Raw genomic sequence first — 16,199 nt, forward strand, 5'->3', positions numbered from 1 at the left:
TTGGTACATAATTTGAAAATTTGCCCTCCTATAATGTTCAGTAGATTACTTTGGTAGAGCTAATTGTGGTAACATAGATTCCCTGTTTAAAATGTATCACTGTATTATATTTTTATTTTAAGCAATTTTTATAGCCTTCAGAATGGTTTACCTTGTAAACACTTATACTAAAAACTGTGATACTAATTAAATTCTAGGAATATATTAACTCAGCAATCTGAGTAGAATCCTAAATTGCATTGAATTTGAGATTGCTTCAACAGTTGTAATAAGAGCTCAGGGGCTTCATTTGTTACTTAACGATGATCTTTTGAACCTGTTTTCCATTTTTCTTAATGATTTAATTATTTTGGACTCAGAGTACTCAGTGCTGGGTTAAGGTAGCTACAGGGTGAAGGCATTAGACAAGAACTTAAGACAAGGAATGCTGAGGGGAGAGGATCTGGAAGCAGTGGGTGGGAATCCAGTTCAGCAAATAGCAGTCTAGACAGGGCAACAGAGACTGGAAGACAGAACCCGGTGGGATGGCCAAAGTCTTTGTAAACACCCATCCCTGGGCAAACACCCTTCCTGGGTACCTGTGAAAGGCAGAGCAAACAGCAACCAGGCAGAGGTAAATAGCAACCAGACACCAGGCAGTGTGAGGTGCACCAGAGCCACAGAAAGGGGCCAGCATGTCCCTGTGCCATAGGAAAAGGCCCTGTGGTGGAGGCAGCTGGCTGTCGTCCCCATCATTCATCAGAACTTTACTTCCCTTTTCACCTTACTGAGCCTATCTGATATTTCAGCTGCCTGTGAGACTTGCTAGGGGCTAACAAGTCTTGCGAAAGAGTAAAGAGAAATGGCCCCTCTGACCATTTATGATCTTTGATTGCAGATCTGTTAAGTTCTGTGTAATTTTGGATCCTATTCTTGTTTCAGTACTTCTTTTACACAGTGTGGTTTCTTATCTTTAAATAAGGCTTGAACAGTAGGCCCTCTTCCATCAATAACAAGCAGTGTGATCTTGGGTGAGCAGTTAACACCAGAGGTTGGAAAGTAGTAGCCTGCCAGCGTTATATAACTCAGAGTATTTATAATTAGTAGTTTGTTTTTGCCAATGTTTACAAATGAGGTGCCTTTATTTTAAATATTCAAGATTTTTGCTTTGTCTTAAAAAAGTCCCTGCCACTCACATAGAATATATCCATGTGTGCTTATACCCAAGGCCAATTCCCTCACATTTATTAGTCTGGCCTTGGTAAAGATGTGTTTGCTACTCTAGAGTTCCAGTTTCCTTTTATCTAAATTGAGCATCATTATACCAGCATACTATACATACAAATAAAAGTAATTTGAGAAGTTAAAACTATTGAAATATAAGGCCATCTGAATTGTTTAGAGAGATTTATGCTTTTTTTTTCTTACTGGTATTTGTGCAGGAGCTGTGAGAGTGATTTTATCTTATTTACTTACTTTATCACATAAAATTGCTTATTATATATAATCTTTTCCCTGTTCACCTTTTTTATTCAGCAGTTGAATCTTTAAGCCTGTTTCCAATTTGCATAGATTCATGAAAATTCTATGTTAATCTGGATAGAGTGATTTTTTTTAAAAAAGATCAATCAAGTTCTTGGCATTGGGATGACTGTGTCATCTGGCTGATGTGAAAATAATTAAATATGGGAAACGTTGTGACATTTCTCCATGAAGAATAATTGAAAATAGTTTACTGAAGTGAGAGAGGGGCATGGACATATATACACTACCAAACGTAAAATAGGTAGCTAGTGGGAAGCAGCCACATAGCACAGGGATATCAGCTCCGTGCTTTGTGACCACCTAGAGGGGTGGGATGGGGGGTGTGTGAGGGAGGGAGACGCAAGAGGGAAGAGATATGGGAACATATGTGTATGTATAACTGATTCACTTTGTTATAAAGCAGAAACTAACACACCATTGTAAAGCAATTATACTCCAATAAAGATGTTAAAAAATAAAAATTCTGAAAATTCTGTCAAAAAACTAGTTTACTGGTTTATTGGGTTGGAATTTAAATATCCTTTGTTATACTTAACTCTGAGATATGATGACTTGTGTAATTTTTTTTTTTAATTAATTTATTATTTTTGGCTGTGTCGGGTCCTCATTTCTGTGCGAGGGCTTTCTCTAGTTGCGGCGAGTGGGGGCCACTCTTCATCGCGGTGCGCGGGCCTCTCACTATCGTGGCCTCTCTTGTTGCGGAACAGGCTCCAGACGCGCAGGCTCAGTAGTTGTGGCTCACGGGCCCAGGTGCTCCGCAGCATGTGGGATCTTCCCAGACCAGGGCTCGAACCCGTGTCCCCTGCATTGGCAGGCAGATTCTCAACCACTGCGCCACCGGGGAAGCCCGACTTGTGTAATTTTTTAAAAACATTTTTACTGGAGTATAATTGCTTTACAATGTTGTGTTGCTTTCTGTTGTATAACAAAGTGAATCAGCTATATGTATACATATATCCCCATATCTCCTCCCTCCCACCTGCCCCATGCCACCTCTCTAGGTGGTAACAAAGCACTGAGCTAATTTCTCTGTGCCATGCAGCTGCTTCCCACTAGCTAGCTATTTTACATTTGGTAGTGTATGTATGTCAATGCCACTCTCTCACTTCGTCCCAGCTTACCCTTCCCCCTCCGCATGTCCTCAAGTCCATTCTCCATATCTGCATCTTTATTCCTGTCCTGCCCCTAGGTTGATCAGAACTTTTTTTTTTTAAGATTCCATATATATGTGTTAGCATACGGTATTTATTTTTCTCTTTCTGACTTACTTCACTCTGTATGACACACTCTACGTCCATCCACCTCACTACAAATAATTCAATTTCGTTTCTTTTTATGTCTGAGTAATATTCCATTGTATATATGTGCCACATCTTCTTCAGCCATTCATCTGTCGATGACACTTAGGTTGCTTCCATGTCCTGTCTATTTTAAATAGAGCTGCAATGAGCATTGTGGTACATGACTCTATCTGAATTATGGTTTTCTCAGGGTTTATGCCCAGTAGTGGGATTGCTGGGTTGTATGGTAGTTCTGTTTTTAGTATTTTAAGGAACCTCCATACTGTTCTCCATAGTGGCTGTATCAATTTACATTCCCACCAACAGTGCAAGAGGGTTCCCTTTTCTCCACACCCTCTCCAGCATTTATTGTTTGTAGATTTTTTGATGATGGCCATTCTGACCCATGTGAGGTGATACCGCACTGTAGTTTTAATTTGCATTTCTCTAATGATTAGTGATGTTGAGCATCTTAATAGATGTGCCTCTTGGCCATCCGTACGTCTTCTTTGGAGAAATGTCTATTTAGGTCTTCCGGCCACTTTTTAATTGGGTTGTTCGTTTTTTTGATATTGAGCTGCATGAGCTGTTTATATATTTTGGAGATTAATCCTTTGTCAGTTGCTTTGTTTGCAAATACTTTCTCCCATTCTGAGGGCCATCTTTTTGTCTTATGGTTTCCTTAGCTATGCAAAGGTTTTAAGTTTTATTAGGTCCCATTTGTTTATTTTTGTTTTTATTTCCATTTCTCTAGGAGGTGCGTCAAAAAATATCTTGCTGTGATTTATGTGATAGAGTGTTCTGCCTATGTTTTCCTCTAAGAGTTTTATAGTGTTTGGCCGTATTACATTTAGGTCTTTAATCCATTTTGAGTTTAGTTTTGTGTATTGTGTTAGGAAGTGTTCTAATTTCAGTCTTTTACATGTAGCTGTCCAGTTTTCCCAGCACCACTTATTGAAGAGGCTCTCTTTTCTCCATTGTATAGTCTTGCCTCCTTTATCAAAGATAAGATGACCATATGTGCATGGGTTTATCTCTGGGCTTTCTTTCCTGTTCCATTAATCTATATTTCTGGTTTTGTGCCAGTACCATACTGTCTTGATTACTGTAGCTTTGTAGTATAGTCTGAAGTCAGGGAGTCTGATTCCTCCAGCTCTGTTTTTCTTTCTCAAGATTGCTTTGGCTATTCGGGGTCTTTTGTGTTTCCATGCAAATTGTGAAATTTTTTGTTCTTGTTCTGTGAAAAATGCCATTGGTAGTTTGACAGGGATTGCACTGAATCTGTAGTTTGCTTTGAGAAGTACAGTCATTTTCACAATATTGATTCTTCCAATCCAAGAACATGGTATATCTCTCCATCTGTTTCAATCATATTAAATGTCTTTCATAGTGTCTTATAGTTTTCTGCATACAGCTCTTTTGTCTCCTTAGGTAGGTTTATTCCTAGATATTTTATTATTTTTGTTTCAGTGGTAAATGGAAGTGTTTCCTTAATTTCTCTTTCAGATTTTTCATCATTAATATATAGGAACGCAAGAGATTTCTGTGCATTGATTTTGTATCCTGGTACTTTACCAAATTCATTGAATAGCTCTAGTAGTTTTCTGGTAGCATCTTTTGGATTCTCTATGTATAATATCATGTCGTCTGCAAACAGTGACAGTTTTACTTCTTCTTTTCTGATTTGGATTCCTTTTATTTCTTTTGCTTCTCTGATTGCTGTGGCTAGAACTTCCAGAATAGTGGTGAGAGTGGGCATCTGTGTCTCGTTCCTGATATTAGGGGTAATGGTTTCAGTTTTTCACCATTGAGAACAATGTTGGCAGTGGGTTTGTCATATATGGCCTTTATTATGTTGAGGTAAGTTCCCTCTATGTCTACTTCCTGGAGGGTTTTTATCATAAATGGGTGTTGAATTTTGTCGAAAGCTTTTTCTGCATCTATAGAGATTATTGTATGGTTTTTATCCTTCAGTATGTTAATATGGTGTATCACATTGATTGATTTGCATATATTGAAGAATCCTTGCATTCCTGGGATAAACCCCCTTGATCATGGTGTATGATCCTTCTAATGTGCTGTTGGATTCTGTTTGCTAGTGTTTTGTTGAGGATTTTTGTATCTGTGTTCATCAGTGATATTGGCCTGTAGTTTTCTTTTTTTGTGACATCTTTGTCTGGTTTTGGTATCAGGGTGATGGTGGCCTTGTAGAATGAGTTTGGGAGTATCCTCCCTCTGCTATATTTTGGAAGTGTTTGAGAAGGATAGGTGTTAGCTCTTCTCTGAATGTTTGATAGAATTCACCTGTGAAGCCATCTGGTCCTGGGCTCTGTTTGTTGGAAAATTTTTAAACACAGTTTCAATTTTAGTGCTTGTGATTTGTCTGTTTATATTTTCTATTTCTTCCTGGTTCAGTCTCACAAGGTTGTGCTTTTCTAAAGGTTGTGCTTTTCTAAGAATTTGTCCATTTTATTGGCATATGGTTGCTTGTAGGAGTCTCTCATGATCCTTTGTATTTCTGCAGTGTCAGATGTTACTTCTCCCTTTTCACTTCCAATTCTGTTGATTTGAGTCTTCTCCCTTTTTTCTTGATGAGTCTGGCTACTGGCTAATCAGTTTTGTTTACCTTCTCAAAGAACCGGCTTTTAGTTTTATTGATCTTTGCTATTGTTTCCTTCATTTCTTTTTCATTTATTTCTGATCTGATTTTTATGATTTCTTTCCTTCTGCTAAATTTGGGGGTGTTTTTTGTTCTTCTTTCTCTAGTTGCTTTACGTGTAAGATTAGGTTGTTTATTTGAGATTTTTCTTGTTTTTTTGTGGTAGGATTGTATTGCTATAAACTTCCCTCTTAGAACTGCTTTTACTGCATCCCATAGGTTTTGGGTCATCGTGTTTTCATTGTCATTTATTTCTAGGTATTTTTGGATTTCCTCTTTGATTTCTTCAGTGATCTCTTGGTTATTTAGTAGCGTATTGTCTAGCCTCCATATGTTTGTATTTTTTACAGTGTTTTTCCTGTACTTGATATCTAGTCTCATAGTGTTGTGGTCAGAAAAGATACTTGATACAATTTCAGTTTTCTTAAATTTACCAAGGCTTGATTTGTGACCCAAGATATGATCTATCCTGGAGAATGTTCCATGAGCACTTGAGAAGAAAGTGTATTCTGTTGTTTTTGGATGGAATGTCCTATAAATATCACTTAAGTCCATCTTGTCTAGTGTGTCATTTAAAGCTTGTGTTTCCTTATTTATTTTCATTTTGGATGATCTGTCCATTGGTGAAAGTGGGGTGTTAAAGTCTCCTACTATGATTGTGTTACTGTCGATTTCCCCTTTTATGGGTGTTAGTATTTGCCTTATGTATTGAGGTGCTCCTATGTTGGGTGCATAAATATTTACAATTGTTATATCTTCTTGGATTGATCCCTTGATCATTATGTAGTGTCCTTCTTTGTCTCTTGTAATAGTCTTTATTTTAAAGTCTATTTTGTCTGATATGAGAATTGCTACTCCAGCTTTCTTTTGATTTCCATTTGTATGGAGTATCTTTTTCCATCCCCTCTCTTTCAGTATGTATGTATCTCTAGGTCTGAAGTGGATCTCCTGTAGACAGCATATATACGGGTCTTGTCTTTGTATCCATTCAGCCAGTCTATGTCTTTTGGTTGGAGCATTTAATCCATTTACATTTAAGGGAATTATCGATATGTATGTTCCTATTACCATTTTCTTAATTGTTTTGGGTTTGTTATTGTAGGTCTTTTCCTTCTCTTGTGTTTCCTGCCTAGAGAAGTTCCTTTAGCATTTGTTGTAAAGCTGGTTTGGGGGTGCTGAATTGTCTTAGCTTTTGCTTGTCTGTAAAGGTTTTAATTTCTCCTTCGAATCTGAATGAGATCCTTGCTGGGTAGAGTAATCTTGGTTATAGGTTTTTCCCTTTCATCACTTTAAATATGTCCTGACACTCCCTTCTGGCTTGCAGAGTTTCTACTGAAAGATCAGCTGTTAACCTTGTGGGGATTCCCTTGTATGTTATTTGTTGCTTTTCCCTTGCTGCTTTTAATATTTTTTCTTTGTATTTAATTTTTGATAGTTTGTTTAATATGTGTCTTGGCGTGTTTCTCCTTGGATTTATCCTGTACGGGACTCTCTGTGCCTCCTGGACTTGATTGACTATTTCCTTTCCCATGTTAGGGAAGTTTTCAACTATAATCTCTTCAAATATTTTCTCAGACCCTTTCTTTTTCTCTTCTTCTGGGACCCCTATCATTCGAATGTTGGTGCATTTAATGTTGTCCCAGAGGTCTGTGAGACTGTCCTCAATTCTTTTCATTCTTTTTTCTTTTTTCTGCTCTGCGGTAGTTATTTTCACTATTTTATCTTCCAGGTCACTTATCCGTTCTTCTGCCTCAGCTATTCTGCTATTGATTCCTTCTAGAGAATTTTTATTTCATTTATTGTGTTGTTCATCATTGTTTGTTTGCTCTTTACTTCTTCTAGGTCCTTGTTAAACGTTTCTTGTATTTTCTCCATTGTATTTCCAAGATTTTGGATCATCTTTACTATAATTACTCTGAATTCTTCTTCAGGTAGACTGCCTATTTCCTCTTCATTTGTTTGGTCTGGTGGGTTTTTATGTTGCGCCTTCATCTGCTGCATATTTCTCTGTGTTCTCAATTTGCTTAACATACTGTGTTTGGGGTCTCCTTTTTGCAGGCTGCAGGTTCATAGTTCCTCTTGTTTTTGGTGTCTGCCCCCAGTGGGTGAGGTTGGTTCAATGGGTTGTGTAGACTTCCTGGTGGAGGGGACTGGTGTCTATATTCTGGTGGGTGGGGCTGGATCTTGTCTTTCTGGTGGGCAGGGCTGTGTCCAGTGGTGTGTTTTGGGGTATCTGTGTACTTAGTATGATTTTAGGCAGCCTCCTTGCTAATGGATGTGGTTGTGTTCCTGTTTTGCTTGTTATTTGGCATGGGGCGTCCAACACTGGAGCTTGCTGGCCATTGGATGGAGCTGGGTCTTAGCGTTGAGACAGAGTTGTCTGGGAGAGTTCTCGCTGATTGATATTATGTGGGGCCAGGAAGTCTCTGGTGGTCCAGTATCCTGAATTTGGCTCTCTCACCTCAGAGGCTTGGGCCTGACACATAGGCCAGAGCACCAAGACCTTGTCAGCCATACGTCTCAGAAGAAAAGGGAGAAAAAAGGAAAGAAAAAAATAATTAAAAAATAAATAAAATTATGAAAGTAAAAAAAATTAAACAAATAAAAATGTAAAAGTAATTTTTAAAAAAAGAGAGCATCCACACCAATAAGCAAATCCACCAATGATAAGAAGCGCTAAAATCTGTACTAATATATACGTAAAAATCAGAAAGAAGTCAGTCGCAGACAGCGTACCCCAGTTGCACCCAAAGTCCACCGCCTCAATTTTGGGATGATTCGTTGTCTGTTCAGGTATTCCACAGATGCAGGGTACCTCAAGTTGATTGTGGGGATTTAATCCACTGCTCCTGAGGCTGCATGGAGAGATTTCCCTTTCTCTTCTTTGTTCGCACAGCTCCTGGGGCTCAGCTTTGGTTTTGGTCCCATGTCTGCGTGTAGGTTGCCCTAAGGCTTCTGTTCCCACCCAGACAGGGTGGGATTGAAGCAGCGGCTGATTAGGGAGCTCTGGCTCACTCATGCCGGGGGAGGGAGGGGTATGGTAGTTATAACTGGAATGCAGGGCGAGCCTATGGCGGCAGAGGCCAGAGTGATGTTGCAACAGCCTGAGGTGTGCCGTGTGTTCTCCTGGGGAAGTTGTCCCTGGATCACAGGACCCCGGCAGTGGCGGGCTGCACAGGCTCTGGGTCGGGGTGGGGTGGGGGGGCATGTGGATAGTGACCCGTGCTTGCACACAGGATTCTTGGTGGCCTCAGCAGCAGCGTTAGCATTTCATGCCCGTCTCTGGGGTCCGAGCTGATATTTGTGGCTCGTGCCCATCTCTGGAGCTCGTTTAGGCGGTGCCCTGCCTACTGTGGGCAGACAGGGAAGGAATCCCCTCTCCTTGCGCACCCCGAAGCAATGGTCTCTTGCCTCTTAGTCAGTTCCAGACTTTCTTCTGGACTCCCTCACGGCTAGCTGTGGCGCACTAGCCCCCTTCAGGCTGTGTTCATGCAGCCAACCCCAGTCCTCTCCCTGGGGTGTGACCTCTGAAGCCCGAGCCTCAGCTCCCAGCCCCCACCCGCCCCGGTGGGTGAGCAGACATGCTTCAGGCTGGTGAGTGCTGGTCGGCACCAATCCTCTGTGTGGGTATCTCTCCGCTTTGCCCTCTGCACCCCTGTTGCTATGCTGTCTGTCCTTCTAGGCTCCGAAGCTTCCCCCCAGCCCACCCCCGTCTCCACCAGTGAAGTGGCTTCCCAGTGTGTGGAAACTTTTCCTCCTTCACAGCTCCCTCCCAGAGGTGCAGGTCCTGTCCCTATTCTTTTGTCTCTGTTTTTTCTTTTGCCCTACCCAGGTACGTGGGGAGTTTCTTGCCTTTTGGGAAGTCTGAGGTCTTCTGCCAGTGTTCAGTTGGTGTTCTGTAGGAGTTGTTTCATATGTAGATGTATTTTTGATGTATTTGTGGAGAGGAAGGTGATCTCCATGTCTTACTCGTCCACCATCTTGAAGGTCCCCCTCAATGTTTTGGTTTTTTAAACTCTACCACAGGCTTCTCTAAGTACATAGATTAAACTTCAAAATGTTCTGTGGGAGAATAGAAATGAGAAGTACGTGTCTAAATAACTGGGCTTTATTATTTTGAGACCTGAATTGTCAAGATTAAAACTATACATGATCAAGTTGTGATCTTTTTGTTTCAGTCCACTAATTTATCCATTGCTACTTGAGGCTCTCCTAGGTTTTGAAACATTGATCAGCAATTCAAGATCAGAAGTTTTCACAGGGCTGGGTTAGGCAGATGGTAACTTTTTAAATGGGGGCAGTGGAATTCTAATGGCTGCAATATTGTTCAGCAAAAAAACAAAACAAACAAAAAACCCCACAAAAAACAAAACCAAGAAAGTTTGTGTCATGACTTTGAAAAGCACTACCAACTTCCTAAGTATTTTCTATCCCAGTACTTTATTTTTCCTGTGAGATTGCCTTTTGCTCCTTCAGAGAGATTCCTTACCCTGGAGAGAGACAGCAGGTTCTCCTTACTCATGTTTCCTAAGCCACGGGGCTTCCTTACTTTTACATCTCTGCACTTGTCACATTTTTAAAAACTTTATCTACTTTCAACAAACTGAAATGATCAATTGCTCACTCTTTACTGTGTTACTTGCTGTATTATCTATTGCTGCCTTACAGATTACACCAACACTTAGTGACTTCAAACAACAATTAATGTTCTCTGAAACAGTTTCTGTGGGGAAGGTATTTGAGATTGGCTAACTTGGGGGGGGTCTGCTTCTGGATCTGGCTGGGCTGCAGTCATCTGAAGGCTTGACTAGGGCTGGAGGGTCCACTGCTCAAATGGCCCATTCACATGCCCAGCAAGTTTGCACTGGTTGTTGGCAAGGAGCCTCAGTTCCTCACCACGTGGGCTGCGCTCACAAAACAAGAAGCTGATTTTCTTGGAGTGAGGAGTCCTAAAGAAAGCAAGGCAAAAGCCACAACGTCCTCGTGATCTAGCTTCAGGTGTCCCACTCTACCATTAATGCAGTATCCTATTGTTTACACAATGGTGACCTAGTCATTGAGGGTGGAAATACCAGAAGATGAGCATCGTAGGGGCTGTCTTGGAAGCTGGCTACCACAGCTATTTAGTATCTCTCTTGTTCATCTCTTGTTGTTTTCTATTTTTGGACAGCAATGTGCAGTTAGAGTGGCCATGCTATATATATAGCTTTTCATGAAAATACACTAAAAAAATTTGAGAAGCACATAGCTTCCAAGTTGCTGGGATCACACGGATACATCATAAAATCTCATTGATTTCGAGTTTACTAATTTGAGAACTAATATAGGAGCCATTTTAAGGATTCTTCTCAAGTAACAAATTTATAATAATTTTAATGGGGAAGGGCTTTTGACTAGAGAAGATGAGTGGGTGTAAAATTAAGAATTATAGATTGTTAGCAGACATTTCTTTGATTGTTATATGTCTTAGTCCTTTTGGGCTGCTATAACAAAATACCAGAGGCTTATAAACACCAGAAGTTTATCTCTCACAGTTCTGGAGCTTGGGAGTCCAAGATCAGGGTGACAGCATGGTCCAGTGAGGGCTGTCACATGGTGGAAGGGCCTAGGGATCTCTCTGGAGTCCCTTTTATAAGACACTAATCCCATTCACGAGGGTTTCACTCTAATGGCTGTCTCCCAAAGGCCCCATCTCCTACTACCGTCACTTTTGGGAGGTTAGGATTTCAACATATGAATTTTGGATGGGACAGAAACATTTGGACCATAGCATCATGTAAAAAACTTATTCTGAATCTGTAAATTTCCTTCAACTTATTACATTGTACCTAAAATCTCTACGTATAAGCATTCCCCAGTTGGGTTTAAAGGTTATGTTTTTTAAAAGTTCATCACTAGGAATATAGGTTTTGTTTCTCCATAGGAAAAAATGTTACATTTTTCTTGGGTTCTTTGAACTGAATTTGTATTCCAAGGCTAACCCACAATTATTTAATGTATTAGAGACTATTTCTGTTTTGAAAGTTAGAAGGAAATAATACCATTGCAATTTTAGTTATTAAAGAAACCAAGGAACTGCAATCTTGAGTTGGAGGAATTATCTTTCACCTGGTGCTTAAGAAAAAGTTTATATAATTTGAGAGAATTTCGTATTAGAAATTTAGGGAAAATCTGAATGAGGTTTCTGGATTTCATTTAATTAATTTATTTAAGTTATGTATGTATATACGTACATCAGTGAATCAAATCCTATTCTTACCCTCATTGGCCTCAAGGTATTTTTTTATTTGGTTTTGTTTTGTGTTTTTGTTGTTGTTTTTTAGAGGAAATTTTTTGGAGGAGTCCTGCTAGGAAGACCTAAAATAGAATGGAGAAATGAAAAGGCTTTCCTAAAGTTATTCATTAAGTCTTAGAAGAGAAAGGAAGCAGGTTGGAGACTAGAAGAGAAGGAGTAAATGTAGAGAACGGGGCGGGGGGGCACTAGATTTAAAAGACTTTTTAGTTTTTCTTAAAGGAACTGGTATGCTCTATTTCCAAATAAATAGTAAGACAATAGAAAGTCAATTGATAGATTGATCCTTAAAAGATCTAAATAAGTAATATATAGATAAATATAATGTTGAGTGCAATTATAGATGATTTTGATTAGTTAATTCATGATAAATTACAACCTTCTCTGAGTCAGTAATATTGTACTTTGAAAATTTGTTTGATACTAGGTAAGAAGGCATTCTTTTGTTCTTGGGATTGATTGTTCTTTGAGGGTTTGTATGCTGCTATAGATAAATGTTAGAAGATTCTGTATAGTTAATTATAGTTCTGTATTATTAGAGTAAATGGGATAAAATCATTTTCAGAAACAGGGTAAACATTTCCATTTATGAGTCTTAAAACAAAATTGGTAAAATGCCCTCTGGAAGCTGACTTGTTTTAAGATATATCCTTCTCTAAGTTTCAAAGATTCGTGCTGGTCTTTGATTTTTATAATTTTTCTTAATCCAATGATATATTTGTATTAACTTTTTATCAATTATTTTAAAATTTTCTATTATAAGTAGATTTAAGTTCAATGAATTAAGGATCGAATCTGAGTCCATATAAAAGGTATTGGGTTGGCCAAAAAGTTCATTTGGTTGTTCCGTAAGATGGGATGGAAAAGCTGAATGAACTTTTTGGCCAACCCAATATGAATCTGGAGTTACAATGAAACATAAGACATGGGTTCTTACTTCAGAATTTTGTTGAAGAAACAGCTCATTTATATAAATTTAAGTAATGGAGATAAAAAGTTTGTAATTAAATTTTTTAGTTATTTATTTTTACTGGTCAAAATTTAAAGTGTATTTTCTCCCAAAGTAAGCTTAAGAATTGAATTGAATTTGGGTAATAATACGTGTGCCAAATCTAATGCTTGTGGCCTCTCTCACCCCTTGCCTTCATGTATGGGTGGAAAATGTCCTGCCAGAAGATTCTGAGTTGGAAAAAGATGTGCCTTCGGATAGAGCGAGGGTCAGAAAGTCCGAGGCAAACTTAATTGGGGCTGGGGGATGACTTATTTAGGGGGATGACTTATTTAGAGGGATGCCAGTGGACATTCTCAAGCTCCAAGTTTCTAGAACAGGTTGCTTGTGAGGAAGAGGGAGGGGGAGAAGAGAATGAGACCAGTAAAATACTTCTGCAATACTGGAAGTGAGAAGACAGTGGCACAACATCTATGAACTGTTGAGAGAAAAGGACTGCAGACCTGAAACCATATACATAGTCCAGTGTCAGGGCAGAAAACAAGATACTTTGGAACTACAAAAAGGTCCACCAGCTGTGGACCTCAAATGCTGAAGAACCCACTTGAAGTATTCTACCAGATAAAAATGGAAGCATAACGTAGTTCTGAAGATAAAAGAAGCAAATGACAATAGTAAACAAATGAAGTTTTATAGGAAACCCGTACAATATTGTACGTTGTTAAATCTAAATGGATGGAGTTAATAAAAATGTTTGTCCTGATTCTATGTTGCTCTCATCCTCCCCCCAGTCCCAGTCCATCCCCTATCCCCATCTCCCACACACTTCTTTACTATCATTTCGGTGTATTTTTAGAAAGGACATGAGGTCAAAGCATGTGCTCAGTCTAACATCTTGATTTAGAAAATCTGTTCTTGAAATGCTCTACTTCTTACTACAAAAGGCTGTTGTAGAAAGTTGCTGGTCAGGGCTCTGCAAGCAGCAGAAACCAGCTGTGACAGCAGATTTAAACAAAAGGGGAATTCTCTGACTGGGTAGTGGGCAACTCATAGGATTCTTGGGAAGGCTAGAGAATCAGGCTCAGTTGATTGGCTAAAGATTGTACAAAGCTTACTTCTCAGTGACAGTACTATATCTTTATTTAGAAGTAAATTGTCTTTTTCTTCTCTCTTCAAATGTAGGTTATATATTTGGGGAAAACTCCAGAAGAAGCATATAGAATATTAATGTTTGGAGATACATCCTATATTCCTTTCAGGTAAATATAAGAATGTTATGGTAGATTCATTTAATCAGGCCCTTGCCAGAAATATCTTGGTATAGTTGTTTCTGAAAAAAGAAGACCTCATAAATAGTTATTTTGAGGTGGGTGCAAATAACACCATAGATCTAGGTTACTCAACAGTGATGCTATTGACATTTTGTCGGGGGGTGGTTGTCCTGTGTACTGCAGGATGTTTGACAGCATCACTGGCCTCTGCCCACTAGATGTCAGTAACACCTTCACCCCAGAAAATTAACTGTGAAAGCCAAAAATGTCTCCAGACATTGCCAGATGTCTGTGGTGGTGCTAGGGGTAGTGGTGGTGAATCGCTCCGACATGAGAAGTCAGAACCACTCTCACTGATGGAAACTGTGCTTTGTAATCAGATGAGAATCCTGGAGTTATAGTATGACAAACTACCGTTTTCCAGTACTGCGGAGTTTTGGTCCTGAGGAGTTAAGAAATAAGTTTTTCCCAATAATCAGGAGTTACTTCTGGGGCAGAAACGAACCCCCTTTTCCTAGGGACACAGCCAGCAGAAATAGTGGGTGAGGTTGCTAATATAGCACCACTACTTGAAAAACCAAAACGGCTGTGTCATAGAGGTGGTAGATAAGTAATGTCTTTATATAAGTTAATGACATCCTCATCCTTATGTCAAAGTTACCAGGTGATTGTGTTGAAGATACTTTGGAAAAAAAAAAAACCCAAAAACTTGTGTTTTTTTTTTCTTTTTTTAAAAATCAAATGAAGTTCTAAAAGTTGCTCTTCCTGTTTATCAAAACACTTGACTTAGCTGTATAATTAAATACTTGTATGGTGCTTAAGTATAATAAGTGTGTGAAGTGATTTTACTCATTGCATACTGTATTGAGAATTTCAAATATTGCATTATTCTTCCGCCTGCAAATTAGTTAAACTTAGTTTTAGAATTGTTGCATATACCTCAAATGCCTGATTTTGAAGACGTGGGCTTGCCTTTAAAGGGGAGGTTATGAACCTGACTTAATTGTGGACAAGTTTTGGGGTGAGTGTCCCTAACCTTATGCAGAATCTGTCTCCTTCGTAAATAACTCTGTAGGACTGTCCATGGATGTACTCCATGAATTCGAGATTTTTGTTAGGATAGTCTGCAGAGTTCAGTTATGTATTGCACTAAAGACTGCATGTATATTAGTGATTTAGCCAATTAGAAGAATTGCTTTGGACCCTGTATCACTCTGCCTTTCTTCCTAGCTCAGAGATCATCTTAAGTATTCTTTGTGGTGGGTAGGAAGGGATGAAGGTTATTTTCTAAACTGGAGAGTGCTCCATTTTTCTTCTCAACTTATAACAGCAACCGTATACTTCCTTCAGAAGAAGTGATTGTGTTTGTGGTCCCTGAGTCATAGGCACATTGCTGTAGTGATAATTTTGTTCTGCAGAACTCTTCTTTTATAATAGTAATCCTTTATAATAGTGCCATTCTTAAAGTTTATAACGCAAGGTCCTGAAACAGGGATAAGCTTACACATTTCACATAATCTAAGTAAGGATCCATGAAGCATTGTTAATGTAAGAGAAGTTTTGTGTTAATTTAAATACAGGCATCAAAAATAGAATAAATGTTGTCTACTGCCGTACCCATGTTTAAATTCTTAAAGTTTGGCACTGAAAAATGTAGTTAGTTGCTTCTGGTTCCAGGAACAAAAATCATTAATTTTCTAAAAAACAGGACTTAGCTAGAAGCAGTTCAGGTTTGTGAAATTTGAATCTCTTTAGTCATAGATGCCAGACATTTAATGATTCTCCAAGTGTGGCCTGTGAACTAGTGCCAGTCTGTGAACTTTTTGTTACCAGCTTGTGATAAGTACAGGAATTGCGAGTAAGATTTTACAGACTTTTTAGCAATTTAATAGACTATTTTTATGTCTGTGGAATCAAATAATAGAAGAATTTAAGCTTGTATTTATGTGTTTTTTCCTTTCGTTTTTCTAATAATTCATTTTTACTTACAAAATAAGATTATTGCATTATTGTGGGTATGTAATAGTACAAATATTATTGTATTTTACAAAAGTATCAGCCTTTGACAGATTTAAAAATCTGTGCTTCACCACATTTTACTGTTCTGAAGAACTTACTAATTGAGAGTAGGCGGGTGGTCCAGTGGTTCCCTGGTGGTGCAGTGGTGAAGACTCCACACTCCCAATGCAGGGGGCCCAGGTTCAATCCCTGGTCAGGGAACTAG

The 16,199-nt window shown here is 38.9% G+C and overlaps 1 protein-coding gene across 11 annotated transcripts in view; it reads left to right on the plus strand.

The window, feature by feature from the left end:
- Window positions 1-16,199, plus strand: part of CDC14B (cell division cycle 14B) — a 101,253-nt gene that overhangs the window by 48,278 nt on the left and 36,776 nt on the right. For all 11 annotated transcript variants that reach the window (XR_003430277.1, XM_027094238.1, XM_027094239.1 and 8 more), the window contains exon 5: window positions 13,887-13,963. Coding sequence is in view for 10 of the 11 variants with exons in the window: in XM_027094238.1 (XP_026950039.1) it covers window positions 13,887-13,963 (77 nt within the window). In the remaining variant the exon portion in view is untranslated. The remainder of the gene's footprint in view (window positions 1-13,886; window positions 13,964-16,199) is intronic.

Source organism: Aethalodelphis obliquidens, unplaced genomic scaffold (genome assembly GCF_003676395.1).
Source record: "Aethalodelphis obliquidens isolate GAN/ISIS:26980383/991018 unplaced genomic scaffold, ASM367639v1 scaffold88, whole genome shotgun sequence".
NCBI classification, from domain to species: Eukaryota; Metazoa; Chordata; class Mammalia; order Artiodactyla; family Delphinidae; genus Aethalodelphis; species Aethalodelphis obliquidens.